The sequence below is a fragment of the Alligator mississippiensis genome, chromosome 9, assembly GCF_030867095.1.
Source record: "Alligator mississippiensis isolate rAllMis1 chromosome 9, rAllMis1, whole genome shotgun sequence".
In the NCBI taxonomy this organism is placed as follows: Eukaryota; Metazoa; Chordata; order Crocodylia; family Alligatoridae; genus Alligator; species Alligator mississippiensis.
The window spans coordinates 37,129,631-37,146,821 of NC_081832.1; the positions used below are offsets into that span (position 1 = coordinate 37,129,631).

Below are 17,191 nucleotides of genomic sequence, written 5' to 3' on the forward strand. Positions count from 1 at the left end.
TCATATTTTTTTTTTTTGCTTAGGTAAAATGATTACAGCAGCATATGTACCTCTTCCAACATACCACAGCCTTTTTCCTGATTCCATGACTGCGACCCAGTTACTGGTTCCTGTTCGACGATGAAGATGGATTTAGTCAGTTTTGTACATAGTGCTTTTTTCTTTTCTTTTCTTTTTTTCTTTTTGGAGAAAAATACAGTTATCTTTTATTTAGATAAAACTAAAGGAAAGGGTTTAGTGTCGTTTTGTCTACGCTTCCCGTTACCTTTAAAAAAAATAATAAAACGAAGTAAGCAGGAATGCCGTGTGTTCATTTTCCCTAACTAGCATTTCCACTGTATACAAAGCTGTTGACTTCATGTTCTGCCTTGTAACTGTAAATTTTCTGAGTTGATCTGTAGGAAATGAAAAGTAGCTCATAGAAACACATTTTTCTGGAAAAGGCAGATAGGAAATAATGACATTTTTTCAAGTTTCACAAGCCTTTATTTTAATGCAACAGTTACATTTTACATTTCAGTAAACGTAGGTGTTCTGCTAAAGGTTAATATCAGAGATAGAATTTATGAAGGGACATGTTTAGTGTTTTGTATAAATTGAAAACTCAGAAGGCTACTGAAAGCTGATTTTGTTCAGCCACTCAGCTTGCTTTTATGCTGAATAATTGATAAGAGTAGGATTCAAGGGGTTTGTTTTTTGATGGTAACTTTTGATTAATGTATCTGTAAGTTTCTTTGTAAATACTGTGTGCAGTGTGTCTAAGGTTCCAAACAAAGCTATTTCTGAATTTCCAGATAAGTTTAATTCCATGCAAATAGTATGCACATGTTCAGAGAAGTAGGAAATACAGAAATATGTTTTGTCTGGTTGCATATAATCTTTGCTCTTTTTAAGCTCTGTGAGCTCTGAAATATATTTTGGGTTACTTCCGTGTGTTTGACAAGACAGCTTAATATTTCTATCAAAACAAATGACTTTCATATTGCAACAATCTTTGTAAGAACTGCTCAAAAATAAAATTCCCTTAAAAAGGCCTTCTGATAAAGTTGTTTTTTTTCTTCCAGCTCTGCATCAGATTTAGAGCTGCCAGCAACTGTTTAAAAAAAAAAAAAATTGGGGTAAAGTTTGCATTGTCCTTTTGCATGCTAGGAAATGAGTACAATCTGAAAGTATTTTCTGTAGGACATGCTGTATTCTTTTTGTATACAGCACAAAATATAATATTCACCTTGTGTTTGAAAGGCAGTAGGAAGAGAGAGAATTTTTTTCCTGAGAATTCTGGCTATAAAGCAGGGACAGAGCCTAATCTTCAGCTGATTTGCCTGCCCTTTGATACTTAACTAAAGCTGTAACTCGAGTAGACAAAGCCTTGGCATTGGGGATGGTCCTGCTTTGAGCAGGGGGTTGAAATAGATGACCTAAGGTCCCTTCCAGCCCTCATTTTGAATAATTCTGTGATTCTATGACTATTGAAGACTGTTCTCCATGAGTGGATCTGTGATATCTGAAACATGTCCGGGTACATGAAATAGGAAGAGAGAAACCAGGAACACCTAGCATGCAGCAAAATTGCCCTAGTAAAGGTTAGCTTGATTAATGGAACATCAAGACCATTAAAAAGGAGAGACGGTTAGTTAACAGATTTTCACTCTACAGGTGTTAAGTCAATAAACTCAGTCAGCAAAGTAACACCACAGCTGCTGCAGTGTGAAGCAGGAATCAAAGTGGGGTGCTTCTATCCAAAGCAGAAAATCATCTTCCCTGCTTAATCCATACACCCCAAAAGTCTGGGGTGGGGAGGGGATGGGGAATCTGATTTAGGAGAAAATGCACATGTTGTATGCAGGAAAATACCAAAATTTGGTGGGTGCATTGTTAGTGTGTGTTGTGAAGATCTTCCCGTCATCTTTCGTTCTTATCCAAAGTCTGCCAAGGTGTAGATCAGGGGCAGGCAATTATTTTGGGCAGAGTGCCGCTTACTGAGTTTTGGCAAGCCATTCAGGGCTGCGTGACAGGCAGCCCAGGGCAGATAAATGTTAATTTTCGAAATTTTTTAGGGGCCCTGTGGGCTGGATAGAATGGCCGTATTTTGCCCACCCCGGTGTAGATTATCCTTTTAACAGCAGATTTCTTCTGCAAAGTGCCAAGTACATTGGAAAGTGTAATATAAATATAAATGGGTATAGTTGAATCTGCCTCATTATTGGGGATCCTGATTTTCTGTTTTAAAAAAAAAATAAAAAATCCCAGTTTCTGTGTTAAGTTACCCAAAGTTCACATTTTTCTTTGAACAAAATGAAATGACATATGCATGTATATGCGCACACACATGTGTGTGTGTGTGTATATGTATTAGTGGCGTTTCATTTTAATCACGAAAAATATGGATTTTGGGTCACTTTTTAAACCTGAAAATAGGGGACTTTTTATCGGAAAACCAAGATCCCTGCTCATCATATGTGCCTCTTACACAGGAGGAGAGTAGGAAGCACCAGTATTCTTACAGAATGTTGTTGGGTTTTTTTTGTTTAGTCTGGGTTGGGGAGAGGTCCTCTGTCTGGTCTCAGGTTAATCATTTAGCATTGCAGTACACCACAGCACTGCTATGGGGTAGCATTTCAATTCTGCAAAAGCAGTAGTTATGCTGTACTTATAATTGCATTTAATTTTGCTGGATTTTTATTGCATTTAAAAAATTAAATTCTACTTTACTGCGTGTAATAGGTTTATGCATGGGGAGATTTGCATTGTGCAGCAGAAGCTCCTGACTTCTACCTTAAGATGCCAGTTAGCTTTTTTTTGCATGTTTAAAAATAAGTTAAATGGACCCAACTTTTAAGATGGGCTTAATTCAGTATTTCTTGAGTTGATTGGGAATTAAGCAAACATTATTTTCGGGCTTATCAAAAGTTAATATACGTTTGTACCAATTAAACTTTTTTTTACTTTTTTTTAACTGGTAACTGGGTGAATAATAACAGAACAGATGGGATGGGAGGAAGAAAGGAAGGAAAAGGGAGGAGTTCTATTTTGACTCAAGTCAACAAACACAGTACTGACTTAACCAGGGATCAGGGTTGCCATTTGCCATTGTAAAATACAAATTTTCTTATTTTATGGAGAAAAAGCTGGGAAATTGTGAGTTTTCCCTTGCAGGTTGGCAGGAGCAGGAAGGCAGCTGGTCAGGGCTGAGTGATCAACTGGGCATTCCATATGCCAGGCTGCATATGGCCGCCCGGCAGCCTGGAGAACAGCTACCCACAGGTAAGTCTGGCAGTGGTGGGGGCTGGAACTGAGGCCTCTATAGTGAGGGGTTAGGGGGTTTTTTTGTTTTTAATTTTCTGTATTCCAAGCCAAATTAGCCAAAACAGCTTCCAATTCCAAGAGTCAATCCAGAACCATATGTGGCCCTACTACTGGCAAACATCTTCCACCCCTATCCAGGGCTAGAAATGTTTCCAAAACTTTTGGTGGAGTATGCTACTTGCAGGCCCAAGCCCAAAGGCTTGGGGTTTGGTTTCCCCCCCCAAGTTTTGCTTGCCCCCAGCTGTAAGGCCCCAGGGACAAACCAGGAAGGAGTCTTCCATTTCCATGAAGTGAGCTTAAAGCCAAGACCTCCCCACTCCAGCAGCTAAGTGGGAGGTTTACTGTACATTACCTTGGCAGGTACTATCCCTGTGCCAAGAGCATGGTCTTCCACAGGTGCTACTTGGAAGACCACCTCCATGGTCAGGTGTTTCCCTTGCCAGGTAAGCATAGACTATTGATCTGAGCTGACAAGAGGCTGATACCAAATGGACATGATATTAGTCTAGCAGTGTGTGGGGCTTGGGACCCAGAGGCCGGGATGTACAGCCACCACAGGACCCTGGGCAGGGTGCAGGACAGAGCCATGGGCAGCTCATCTGAGGGGTAGGAGCAGGGGGGCGGGCTCCTGGTCGCTGTGTGCACTCCCACAGGGGTATGGGAGGCACATGCCCTCAGACTTGTGTGTGGGGTTGGGTGGGCTGCGGGCTTGGACTCCCTGCCCTGCTGTCCTCCCCCAGGACCTGTGGCCCAGCAAGCCTACCTGGCATGGCCAGGCAGGTTGGAGTGGGAAAGTTCAATGCCACCACCACTGGGAGCCCAGTAGGGATGGTGGTGCTGAGGGCACCTCACCATGGCTGTGCATGGCTTGCAGCGCCCAGCCCTGCTCTGCCCTGCCATGCTGGGTCCTGCTTCCTGGGCTGTGGAGACCCTGGGGGAGGGCAGCAGAGCAGGAAGCCTAAAGCCTGCAGCCCACACCTGCCCTGTACACAAATCTGGGGGGCACATGCCTCCCATGCCCTAGCCCAGGAGTGCATGCAGCAGCGGGGAGCTGTCCTGTCCCCGCGCCTGAGCCCACAGTGGGTGGCTTGCAACCGACCCCATCCCTCCACTCCAGCTGTACCACCCATGTGGGAGAAGGAGCTGGGCTTCACACTCTGCTCTGCCGGTGTAGCAGCTACAGCCTCCCACAGGTGGCAGCCAGGGCTTGGGTGCTGCTGTGGACCCAGGTTCCTGGCCCCATAGTCCTGGCAGCTGGGGCCCCTTCTAGCAAGGCTGGGGGGGGGGGAAGTGAGGTGCAATGGCATGGGCAGGGCACCAGTATATCAGGGCTACTTAGCACCACAAAGCAGTGGAGGACAACCACAGCTGGACCCATCCTGGTGAGTGAAGGCAGGGGGAGCTCTGATTTTACACGATTAAAAAAAACCAACCCAAAGTCAAACACCAAAATGTATAGGTATTTAGGCTCCCAAGCTGCTTTATAATGGTAAATATATCAATAAAACATGGTGTTCAACTGATACCTATATATACAGTGGTGTTTTATTTTAATCATGGAAAAACCTGTAAGGGGGGGGGGGGGGGGTTAATAGGTGAATTTGCAATTTTTAAACAAAACCAGGGTCCCTGCTGATCTAACTATTCCATGTTAACTGTAGGTACCAAAGATAAACTAAAGCTAGGCTGTGATTTCTTGTATGAAATCTGATAAAGTGGCATAGAATCTAAGAGGAAGTAAAAAGGTTAGGTGTGGATGTTATACATACAGTAACACAATTTTTTTCCCTAGACCACCATTTCCCTTTAAAGGAAATTAAGGGCTTTAATACCATGATGATGAATGAGTATCAGCTAGTTGGGATCCACATGATTAATTTATTTCAATTGCAGGCATTAGATGATAATAGGGTTTGGACCTTTCTAACTCCTGGTATAAAAGGATAATGTAGTAGCAAGTTTTGCTTATAGCCTTTATTTTTTTTCTTTATATCTAGTAGATATGCACTATAATTCACTTCTCCATAATCAAAGAAATGTGAAAGAGCTCCATTTTTATGTTTCTTTTTTTCTTTTTAAAGCAGTTAAACAAGAACATAAGAAGTGCTATATTTGGTCAGACCAGTGGTTTGTCTAGCTGAGTGTGCTTTATAGGGAGAGTATTGAACTGGGTATATCTGGATCTATCCCCTATTACCCTCTCTGGTATCCAAAATCATTGGTTTAGAGATAAATGCCTTGACATGGCAGATGCTTATTGCTCTTGGCCCTTGGTAGAACATACTGCCTGGACTCTTGTGCTCATGGTGGTGTCATGGTGGCAAGGTCAAGAGTGAGGTTTCCAGACTAATAGCAGTCCAAGACTTTAAGTCCTCAATGGTGGAGCAGGAAAATGAAGTGACTCGGTCTTTTTCCTGGGTTGTAACAGCTAGCTCAGAACCCAGCATTGTATAGCTAAGTTTTTTTTATTGTTCCCCATATGGATTACCTTGCATTTTGTTGATTATTTAAGTTAATCTAATTTTTTTTTCCCCACTCACTCTAGCTTGGCAAGATGTTTCTGCAGCTCCTTTCCACCAGCTCAGGATCTGGCTACTGAGAATAATTTACTATCATTTACAAACTTTGGAGATTTTGTTGTGCATCCCCATTTTCAGGTCACTGGTGAAAACATTGAGTGGGACCTTCCTTCACCCTGAATTAGTCACCGTTTAGCCCTACCCTTTGCTTCCTATCTTTTTATCTTTTAATTCATGAAAGAACCTTCCCTCCAATCCTGTGGGAACTCATTTTTTTTTTTTTAAGTCTTTAGTGCGGGACCTTGTCAAGCTTTCTGAAAATCCAACTATATTTCTGTGACCTGGATGCTTGTTGTTATGCTTGTTAACACTCAAAGAACTTGAGCAGACTGAGTCAGATTCCCCTTTAGAAAAGAAACATTGAAGCTACCAACTTGTCAGGAATGGAAGTGAGATTCACTGGTCTGTAGTTCCCAGCATAATCCTTGAAGCCTTTTTTTAAAGTTAGGTGTTAGGTTGACAACCTGCTAATTTTCTGGTACAGGTCATTTGTAATGATAAGTATTGCCAACAATTCTGCAACCTCACCTTTGAGTTCCTTCAGAATTCTCAGGTGAATGCCATAGATCCTGGCAACTCATTAGTATTTAGGGGCTTTCATAGACAACACTTTTAAGCAGGTTTAAAGAGGGTTAAATGCCTTTTGCACTGCTTTAATGGCATTGCTGTTTGCACATTTGGCAGTGTTTTGCACATTAATTCCAGCTGCTGTAGCACATGTGCCTTAAATGACTTTGGGATGCAGCCAAGTAAAACACCTCTGAGTAATTTGTTTCCTACCCTACAGCTGTGGAGGGAAGGCTCTGTGTGGCTCAGGGGAGTGCAGGTAGACCATGTGGGCAGCCTGGCAGCAGCCCAGGAAAACAGGCTCCACAGAAAAGGGGACGGGGGGGGGGGGGACCCAGCAAGCCTGATTTTTTTTTTTTTTTTTTTTTTTTTTTCCTCTGGAGCCTGTCTGAGCTATGTGGGGGCCCAGTCTTCCCTCCATGGCTGCAGTGCCCCCTGGGACTGCCCAAGCCAGGTGCCTACAGGCGGGTGTCATCTGGGAGGGGAGCTGCTGCTATCATGGGGGCAGATGGGTGGGGTGGAGACCAGACTCCCCCCCCCTCCCCCCTGCAGCTCAGGGACTGCTCTGCCTGCCAGCAGCTCTCTCCCCCCTCCCCACCACTGGAGAGGCAGGTACAGATCTGGCTCTGACACAGGTGTACACAACATGGGGGTTTACTTGGCCTTAAATTTGAAGCGGTGTTTTAAAAAAAACACTTCAATTTAGGGAGAATTAAACCCCTGTGTCGCGTACAAACCCTAATTTATCAATTTGTTCTTAATCTCTTTGAATGGTGGTTTCATTATCCCTGCTAGTAGTGGGTTCAGATGGCATGGCAGAACTGGCTTTCTAATGTGCAGAAAGATCTTAGAGCTGAAAGTAAGATTGGATTCCTTGCCAAAATCTAAATGGAAAAACATGTCCACTTTGCCCTTAGTAAGTGTGTCTGGTTGAGCCTTTTCTGCAATGTATGAGACCTGCTTCAGCCTGTTTTAGCAAAAATATTTAATCCAGATCAGTCAGATGGCAAGAATGCAATCTAAATCAAGAACCTTCCCTCTCTTCTAAGAAGATTTGGAATCATCAGCATATTTCTGAGGACTTTAGGCAAGAGAATCAATAGGTCTTCATGTCAGCCTTACTGGAGTAATGGATTAATACAACTGGTGATCAGTGTATATACAAATCATACAGAGGCCCTAGTAACTGCATGAGTCAAAGTAGGGCTGATATCAGAACTAAGCATATCACATACAGCTTAAGGGGAAGTGCTGTTTCATAGATGTCTCTGAAGGCCAATGGATGGAAAACAATAGATAAGACTAGCGTAAGATACCAACACAGGATCAGAATGACCTGGTAAACTGGTTTTCCTACCTGGTAGGAAGGTTGCACTCTGGTGAGAACTGGATGTGGATGATGTCACCTAAAGATGTTTTAGTAATTGGTGAGATGTAGGATGCAACAGTTGTTCAGATTAGGGTATTAAAAGGATCTGGGAACCCAGAGTAGTTTGTACAGAGGTAAGGGCTACGTTTTAAGTTCCCCTGTATGTAAATAACCCAACTAGCATTGTGTACTGAGTGATTCAGGGATCCTGGCTTTCTCTGATTTAAAAAAAAACCAATTTTTGGGTTAAAATGTAGATTTGTGGTTTAAAAAAAGTAACCCAAAATCCACATTTGAATGCAAAAATTGGGGATTTTTTTATTGGAGAAAACCAGGATCCCCAGTCGTCATGGATTCTAGAGTCTGGGCTTATGTGTATACAACAAAACTTGACTGAACTTTTGCTACAAAGAACCAAAGCCTGAGTCTTTTTGTTATAACAATTGAGTTTTTAAGAGTAGTAGTATAGTATCACAGACCATCTAAACCAGGGGTAGGCAAAATATGGCCCGCAGTGGGTCCCTCAGTCCTGCCTGGCTCAGGCATGCAGCGGGGCTGGGGCGGCTCTGCAGAGGACTGCCTTTCTAGACAGCCCAGGTGCTGACAGCTCCTTCCAGCTGCCACTAGCTCCAGCCCTGCTGTACCAGTGGGGATCTCTGCTGCACAGCCCCAACCCTTGTGCCCTGCTCCGGACTCACCCACCCAAGTTCAGAAGCAGCAGCATGGGATAGAAGCTGTTGTTCAGCATGGGGGGGAAACTGGCCCTTCCCCTTCACCACCACCAGACAGTTTTTGCTGAAACCACCTTGAGTACACATCACATCAGACTGCCCTGCATCTCTGTCACCATCACCGCTGCCTTTAGGCTGCCCAGCACAGCAGCAGTGGCAGTGCAGAGCAGACACAAGACAGCCTGGCACGACACAGGCTTCAGGCAACTGCAACAAGAACAACCCAGCAGTGGCAAGGGGGAGGAGCTACTCTTCCCCCCCCCCCCCCCCCCGACACTGAGCAACAGCTTCTGCCCTGTGCTGCTGGTGTGCCTAGGTGGGCGAGTCCAGAGCAGGTACGTGGGCTCCAGACTGTGCCCAGGTTCCTACTGATCCAATCTGGCAGGGGTGAATCTTCCCCTGAAGCAGAAGATCCAGAGTTTCCTGCATGACCTGGGTGCTACCAATTCAAAAAACTAAGTGTAAGAAACAAACAAGTCTTTGATCTCCCACTAATGATATAAAGTCTCCTATTCTGCTGAGGTGGCCTGTTCCAAATCCGTGGAGGTCAGAGAGGTGCTCTGAAGATGGGTGTATCTGGTTCCATGTATACCAGTACCAAGCTGGACTGGTTCTCTGCATAAGAGGGAGAATCTACTTTTGCCCTGTTTGTTGATCTAGAACTTGGTTGAGGTCCATCATTAGTAGAGCTTATGAAGCTTCACTAGCCGATTTCAATTTGGCCTGATTTTCAATCTGAAATCCATTAAAATTTGGAGGGATTCGGAAGGCTTGCAGCAAACAGCAACTGAGATGGAGGGGGTTGGAAGGGTATCTTTTACATATGGAAAAGGCTGGGGGGGGGACTGCTCTGATAGTGACTGTGATCTTTCTCTGAGTTCCCTTCCAATCATGGTGCTCTGGGGGAGGAATGTAGAAACAACATATCAAGCTGTGCCTGAAGTAATCTGTGCCCTTTGTGAGCTGTGTCCTTCTTGGACCAGCAGTGTCTGAAAGGCTCTGGCTTGCTATCTGGTAGCTAGTCTCTCTTCTTGTAAGTTGTATCCAATCCTTTCCTACTTACGCTTGCCTACAGTCCGTCCTGTTATCCCTATCCATTCCTTTCAACTTACTCCCCCCAAAATCCTCTTATTTGTTCTTGTTAGTCTGTCTTGATTCTTTCCCTCAACAAAAAGAAATCTGTTTTCCCTGACAGTGTGTCATCACTATGCAGAAAAGCACAACATATGTTTTACGCATGCACACACATGCACACACTTTTTGCAGCACAGCAAACATTATGAAGCGTGCTGCAAAGGCAGGTGCCGGGTCTGCAGGCAGGGGAGGAAGAGGGGTCAGAGGGAGAGATGCAAGTTCCCCCTGTCCCAAACTCTTTCCTGGCAGTGATGAGTCTTCTGCTGCTAGTGGGAGCAAGGAGGTGGTAACAGTGCCTGCACCTGCACTACCACCATTAACACCACTAACCAGCAGCAGCATGACAGTCTCCACCCCAATGTCAGTTCCCAATATGAGCCTTCCAGTTCCTGTAGGTGGAGCTGGATCTGGAAGCATAAGAGCTGTGTGCCATAGTTAAGGAAATTCTGGGGAAAAAGGGGGAATCTGAGTTTGTGCTCCACCCCCCTCAACAGTGGTGATGCATAGGGCGTGCATGAGGATGCACATGCAACCCCTGTTTAGGCAATGGGCAGGGGGGCAGGCAAGAGTGCCAGCAAGCCCCCCCCCCCCCCCCCAAGCGAATGCGGGCCGGAGAGCGATGCCACCGGCAAAAGCAGCCACGCCACTTCCAGAAGTGGCTGCAGGACTTCCAGAAGTGGCGCAGCCACTTTTTGGTGAGATTGGCCACTGGGGGGGACTCCCCCCAGTAAGTGAGATCAGCTGCTGGGGGACCCCTCAGTCAGGAACTCATGGGGGGGGGGGGCATGTGTGATTCAAGGCACCAGATGCCCATGCCCCTTAAAGTTCCCCTAGGGGCAGGTCTCCTCTGGAAGGCACTTTGGAGAAGGTTGTGGGGGCAGGTGGCTCAGCTTCTCTTGTTATTGTGCCTCTGCCTGGTGAGGAGGAGGAGAAGGCAGGATCCCCACCCTCAACCCAGAAGTGGGTGGGTAGTATAGTGTGGGATCATTTTGAGGTGGTGGATGATCCCAGGTATGTTACCTGCCACCACTGCTGAAGGCAAATCAACTGGAGCAAAGATGTGAAACACTTTGCCATCATGGTGATGCTGCTGAATCCCAGGAGGCAGCACCCCCTTGCCCTTGTTCTTCCTCAGCCTGTTGCCCTGTGGGGTCAGGCCAACTCTCAGGATCTCAATTTTGTGCTGTTAGACAGGAGGGTGTGACACAATTGCACATATACAAACACACAAAGCAATTAGGTGCATACACACACACTACCAACTCAGGCACATACACATCCAAACCAGCCTAGGCACCTATCACCAATTCAAGCACATACACTATACACCTCAAAAGTTAGATACAGATCACTAATTCGTATATCATGCACACAATGACATATATACACACACACACACACACCCGTTCACACACATACAACCCACCTACACAGGTAAGTTCCTAACTTGGATGGTACAATGTGTATGTGTGTGCTTGGGTTACCTGGGATACTTGGGGAAAGGTTAAGGTGAGAGAGAGAGTTAAAGTGTAGGGAGTGAAAGTTGTCAGAACTGGGATTAGAACTGGTGGACTACCAGAGAAGCTGGCTGAGGAACTGAGGCTTGGGGTTACTTAAGGTCAAGTGGCCCAAGGGTTACTCGAGGTCACTGGTGACAGGGAAAAAGAAGAAAAAAAAAAAGCCTGGTGGCAAGTAAGAGACAGCCAGGAAAGAAACTGAGGTAGAAACCTGGTTGCTCAGGGGAAAAGGAAAAGGCAGTGGGGATAAGACAATGGCAAAGAAACAGTGGGTTTGGAGGCAGAGAGGAGCTCAGGACAGGTATTGGAAGTGTCAATGACCCAGAAGCAGAAGAGGGAGAAATGAGATGGAAGTTAGAGTGGCGAGGAGCAGAGATTGGAGTAGGGCCAAACCATAGGAAAGCAAAACCCAACTTAGGGGTCCAAATAACAGTTTTATTAAACAGACAACACACTACACAGCCTCGTGAAGTTATTGGTTTGTGCACACATGCACACACTCACAATGGCAGCAGGAGAAAGAGACTCAGTGGAAGCCTTGGAGTCCAGGTAGGGAAGAGAAGCAGAGTCCTTGGTTGAAGAGAAGGTGGGGAATGACAGCTACCTATCCAGGTTGGAAAGGGGTCTTTGTCCAGTAGGTGTTGTCCAGAGTGGGGTTGCCGGCAGGACCTCTGGGTGGATAGGTGGTGCGGTATGGTGCTGGTCCAGATGGAGAGGGCGTCCCAAAGAATTAGTCTTCACTACCCCTTTTATGGGGCAGACTACCTCCGATCTCCTATGGGGAGGGCCTGTTCAGGCAAGGTCAGTCCTGTTCCAGAGGGCTTCAGGTGTATTTGCTGAGCATGTGCAGCCTTGGCACAATGGTGGTTTGCCTCATCTTTTGTTTCTTGAATGCTGAGGGTGGTTCCAAGGGCTGGGCCCTTGGTCCAGGTATTGGTTTTGATGGTTTGGTCATTCAGAGGGAGCTATTTTTAGACCTACTGCCATTGTCTCTCAAGCACCCTTATTCATCCCCATTCATTCAGGAACCAAGTTACATAGGAGGGGTAGGTATGAGCCATGGGTTACACAACCAGGCATGGGGATAAGACGGGGGCTTGACACGACTTAGGCTAACTTACATACATAGGCCTAAAACAGTAATCACACAATATAAAAGCAGTTAAAAAAAAAAAATCAATACAAACATAATAATATCCACTGTTTTATAAGTGATAATCTATATCAAAATAGCAGAGCACTTATTAGCAAAGAGGGGAGAGAAAAATAAAACTTACTACCTAAAGTAAAATGTTAAAGCTTATCCTACATCTTAGCTTACTTATGCTTATCTATAGGGAATAGAGAGGGAGAGAAAAAGTCAGAAATGGTTGGGGACGGGGAGGGAATGCATTTTAAAATAAATTAAAAAAAGAAAAATGGGGGGTTTTGCTACAAGCCTGGCACCAGTGGGAAGTCCCCCTCTCACTCTGAAGCCCCCATCCCCATGAAGTAGAGGCAGACCACCCTGAACCAGTGGGGGAAAGGCGGAGACAAAGGGGGACATGTTCTGAAGGCGAGCGAGGTCACCCACAGCATTGGGGAGATGCTTACTGTGGAGGGCTAGCCCTTCTCCTTTGGGCATCCAGGGTTCAGGCAGCTCATAGTGTTCATGGCCCCATTGTATCAAGTGCTCAGACACACCACCTTTAGCAGGATGGTGGTGTCCTCCCTGTATGAAGCATGCAGGGAGTAATTGAGGGAGGAGCTGCCGAAGCACATCTGGAGCAGCTGGGGTGGAGATCATGTCTACCTCTCCCTCACAGGGCACTGGTGCAATCAATCAGGCTGTCGGTGGGCTCTCTTTCAAGCGGAGGTGATGGATGGATCCCACATAGCAAGGGAGATCATGGTGGCCACGAACTGCATGGTGCAAGGGTGGTTCATTGGGCACAGCGAGCTTACCTGTGACTGTGAGTTCATGGTCACTGACAATAGGGCCAATTTGGTCAAGGTAGTGTGTGACGTCAACTTTGTTGGCATCCACTGTGTTGCGCACAAGTTCCACCTCATAGTTGGGGATGCCTGGGAGGGGGACAGGGCTGCTGGTGATGGTGCTGTCACTACCAGCCAGCTTATTTCAAAATGCAGGAAGGTGGTGAGCTACTTCTACCGGAGCATCAAGGAGGGCAAGATGCTGCGGGACAAACAGGCAGAGCTGAGCATCCCGCAGCACAAAATCATGCAGGATGTGGAGACTCAGTGGAACTCCACATACCTGATGCTGGAAAGGTTGGTGGAGCAACAGAAGGCCATCCATGAGATGGCCTTCCTCAGGGAGATTGGGATCCTCAGCCACATTAAGAAAGTGGAATGGAATACCGTTTCCCAGATCTTGGTGGTCCTCGAGCCGTTCTTCGAGGCCACTGATACCCTCAGTGCTGGCAATGCCCTCCTTAGCCAGGTGATCCGCATAGTCAAGGAGCTTGAGAATGAAATAGAGAAGTTCCAGGGGAATGATGTTCTTGGCTGGGGCAAGCCACTTTCACCAGAGGTGCAGGCACTGGTGAAGCAGCTGAAGGAGGGCATCAAAAAATGGCTGGATCCATTGCAGTCCAGTATGATCCATGTGCTAGGCATGTGCAACCAAAAGGTGATGGGAAGCATCTGCAGCAGTAAAACCCTCAATCACTGGGTGGAGGTCCTGGTGAATAGTCAGGAAGGCAGAAGGGCAGAGGTGAGGGGACGTGGAAGAGGGGGATCCACTTTCCCTTGCCAGCAATCCCAGCACCAGCCAGTCTCCTCCATGCCAGCTGCTGCCAATGTGGACCAACGGCATGGCTTCAATATTGTGGTCCAGAGGTACCAGACCCCACCGTGCAGCAGGTAGCACAGAGGCCTTGGTGGCTACCTATCTCGCCAAGGACGTGGAGCTGCTGGACTGCAACCCCTTGGCCTATGGGGTTACCCACAGCCAGGTGTGGCAGGATCGGGCCACAGTTGCCCAGGAACACCTGTTGCGTGGAACACTGGTCAGTGGACACAAGAGGGTGTTCAGCATTGCTGGGGATGCTGTGACACCCTGCCGCACTTGCTTCGATCCTGGTTTGGTGGAGCAGCTGGTGTTCCTGAAGGTGAACTTCCCACTGCTGGGGTTCCCCAAGCTCCAGGTGCAGACGGAGTGAGTGCCACCCTCCTAACTCCGTCTGCACCTTTTTGTTTCTTCTATTTACTTTCAGAACCTTGAGATGTGCTTTCACAGAAACCCCTGCACCTATCTCCTTGAAACTTGGCAGGCTTCATGCTCTAAGAAGGGGCTAGCATCCCTGCCGTTTTCATCTGAATCTGCAAAAAAAAACCGAAAACGTTACAGGTATTTTAGTGATTCCCCATTATAGTCTTTGGCTGAATCTCTGAATCGACGCTGAATCTCCAAATCCAAATCAAATCGGGATAGCGGTTCACATCACCAAACTGAATCACTGTCCCTCCAAATTGGCCCAATCTGAATTGAATACTTGCTGCTTTGCGCAGGCCTAATCATTGTGTGAATGTTTTTGCTTCTAGGGGATAATTAGTAGGGATGCACCGGTAAAGATTTTCTTGGCCAATACGGACAGCTGATTTACAGGAATGCAGCCTGGCAGCTTGGAGAGTAGCCTGCTAGTAAGTGTGAGGGGGCAGACCAAGGTCCCTGTGGTGAGAGAGGGAGAGGGGCAGAGGTAGGGAGCTCATGGTAGTGGGGAGGGGGGACAGCTCCCTACCACTGTGCGCCCCCCCAGATGCCGATTGCTGACACTGTCAATTTTCCTGTCGTTGGTGCCAATACGATATGCAACCGATATATTGGTGCATCTCTACTAATTAGGTCCTACCACAACGTGGCATGAATAAGCATGTAGTTAGGACCGCCTGGTGAGGGCCATCCTGGCCATGGAGGAGAAGATTTCCATGAACCACACTGTCCTGGGCTGCAAGAGTCGGATGCGTCCCGACATTGTCATCACTAACGTGGAGGCCAAGAAGGTCGTAATCATGGACGTAACCATCCCCTTCGAGAACTGGTGCCAAGCATTCACTGACGCCCAGGCCCGCAAGTGGGAGCAGTATGCCCCACTGGCTGACATCCTGAGGGGCCATGGCTACAATGTGACCGTTGACACGCTCATCGTGGGAACGCTTGGAGCCTGGGATCCCAGCAATGAGAGCGTCCTGCGTGTCTACCGCATCTCCCGCCGCTACGCCAAGCTGATGCGCTGCCTCATGGTGTCTGACCATCTGTTGGTCCCGCGACATCTACATGGAACACATCATGGGCCACCGCCAGTACTCTGACCCCACCAGATGAACCGCTGCCGGACTGGACTCAGAGGGGACCGCCTGAACACCCCCCCCCCACACACACACACACCAGATGGACCTTCACTTCGAGAGGATTCTTCAACAATGGACAACCCTGCTCCACCCAAAGAGGACCCCCGCGATGAGACTCTATATGAACTGAGACACTTTCTTTGAACCACTTCTTCCACCATTGCGGACCATTGTAACAGGTTTGTATGTATCTATCTACTTTTTCTCTCAGCGCGAACCCCTCCCTCCTCTTCCCCCCTCCCCCCACCCCCAGGTTTAGTTGGCTAACATTGTATCTCCTGTAACCTAGTTGCGTTCCCCTCCTCATCCCCATTCTTCTATTGTTAGTCCCTCGCTCGGGTGCTATGTATTTCCCTACCGGCTTTGTCATCTTTTTTTGGATTCACGATCTTAAACATTTACTAGTAAAAGTCAATCGGGTAAGGGAACTTCGTATAGCTTTTATTTCATACTATTGGCTAGGTGGTCATACTGGCCAATACCAGGGTCAGTGCAGAATTAAACACAAATCCAAAGTGTGTTTCTCTTCTGCCTTTGTTATACATCAGAAGTGCTTCTATCAAACAAGAATCATTGCACATACAATCAAATCACTTTTGGTGCAATGCACCTTACAATTTGCTGGGTTTTGTATATATTTGCAACATTCCTACATACCTTTCATATGAATTGTACTATGTGTATTTGTACCATCCTCTGAGCTTTCTTTATCTACTGGCTATACGTACTATTAATGTACAGCACTAAACTCCAGTTCATCTTGTGCCAGATGTTATTGCTGCCAAGTGCTGTATTTGAACATGTTCCCAGGGCTGCAGCATTTTGAAGTAAGTTGGAGTAGTCCCAGCTGGCAGGGCAACCAGGGGGTCAGCCTGCCAGCCCAGGGCTGCTCTGGCCCAGCTTGACATGCTGCAGAGGGGCTCACTGGGGCATGAGGGTGCTCTAGTACAGGGCTAGCCAGCAGGCAGCCTCCTCACTGAAGCACCCTTATGTCCCAGCTTGGCCTGTCAGTGGTTGCATGTGCATTGCTGGGGAGCAGAAAGACTCCACCCTAGGATAGGCAGTCTTCTGGTTAGAGTTGATATCTTTTATTAGACCAACTTGGAGATGGGTTGATGTTTCTAGCAAGATTTCAGATAACACAATATCCTTTTTCATGCTAAGTGGAGTGCAGAAGGGGGTGAATCCCCTGTGTATCCTGGGGAATCTGTCAGTAGTGTATGCAAGTGGATATCATATACTTGTCTATCACATAGCCCCAGACCAATACAGCTGACCTGAAAAGGAAACCACCCTAGGATAGTACTTGTAAATACAAATACTTGTAAATTTAAGTACTAACCTGCGGTAGAGTTAATTAGTTTATTCTGTCCTAATAGCACTGCATGTGTAGACACTGAGATGTTTTCTTTGGAGCTAATTAAGCAACTGCAGTAATGGTCTTGTGTAGATGCATGATACTTATTTGTACTGATTCTGTTCATCTCAGGATCTTTGTGAATAGATTCCAAATATTTTGATGCCTTTTGCCAAACTTTCAAACTAAAAGCTTAATTTCTACCACTCCAAGCCTGCCTTGTAGCCTATAGATTTGTTGTGTTTGAATGTTGAATGTTTGAATCTTGCAAGTTTGGG

At 46.6% G+C, this 17,191-nt stretch overlaps 1 protein-coding gene across 2 annotated transcripts in view; it reads left to right on the top strand.

The window, feature by feature from the left end:
* Window positions 1–1,034, top strand: part of RBM39 (RNA binding motif protein 39) — a 49,424-nt gene extending 48,390 nt beyond the window's left edge. For both annotated transcript variants that reach the window (XM_019485575.2, XM_006269145.4), the window contains one exon: window positions 24–1,034. In XM_019485575.2, the coding sequence (XP_019341120.1) occupies window positions 24–124 (101 nt within the window). In that variant the 3' untranslated portion in view covers window positions 125–1,034. The remainder of the gene's footprint in view (window positions 1–23) is intronic.
* The last annotated feature ends 16,157 nt before the right edge of the window (window positions 1,035–17,191 follow it).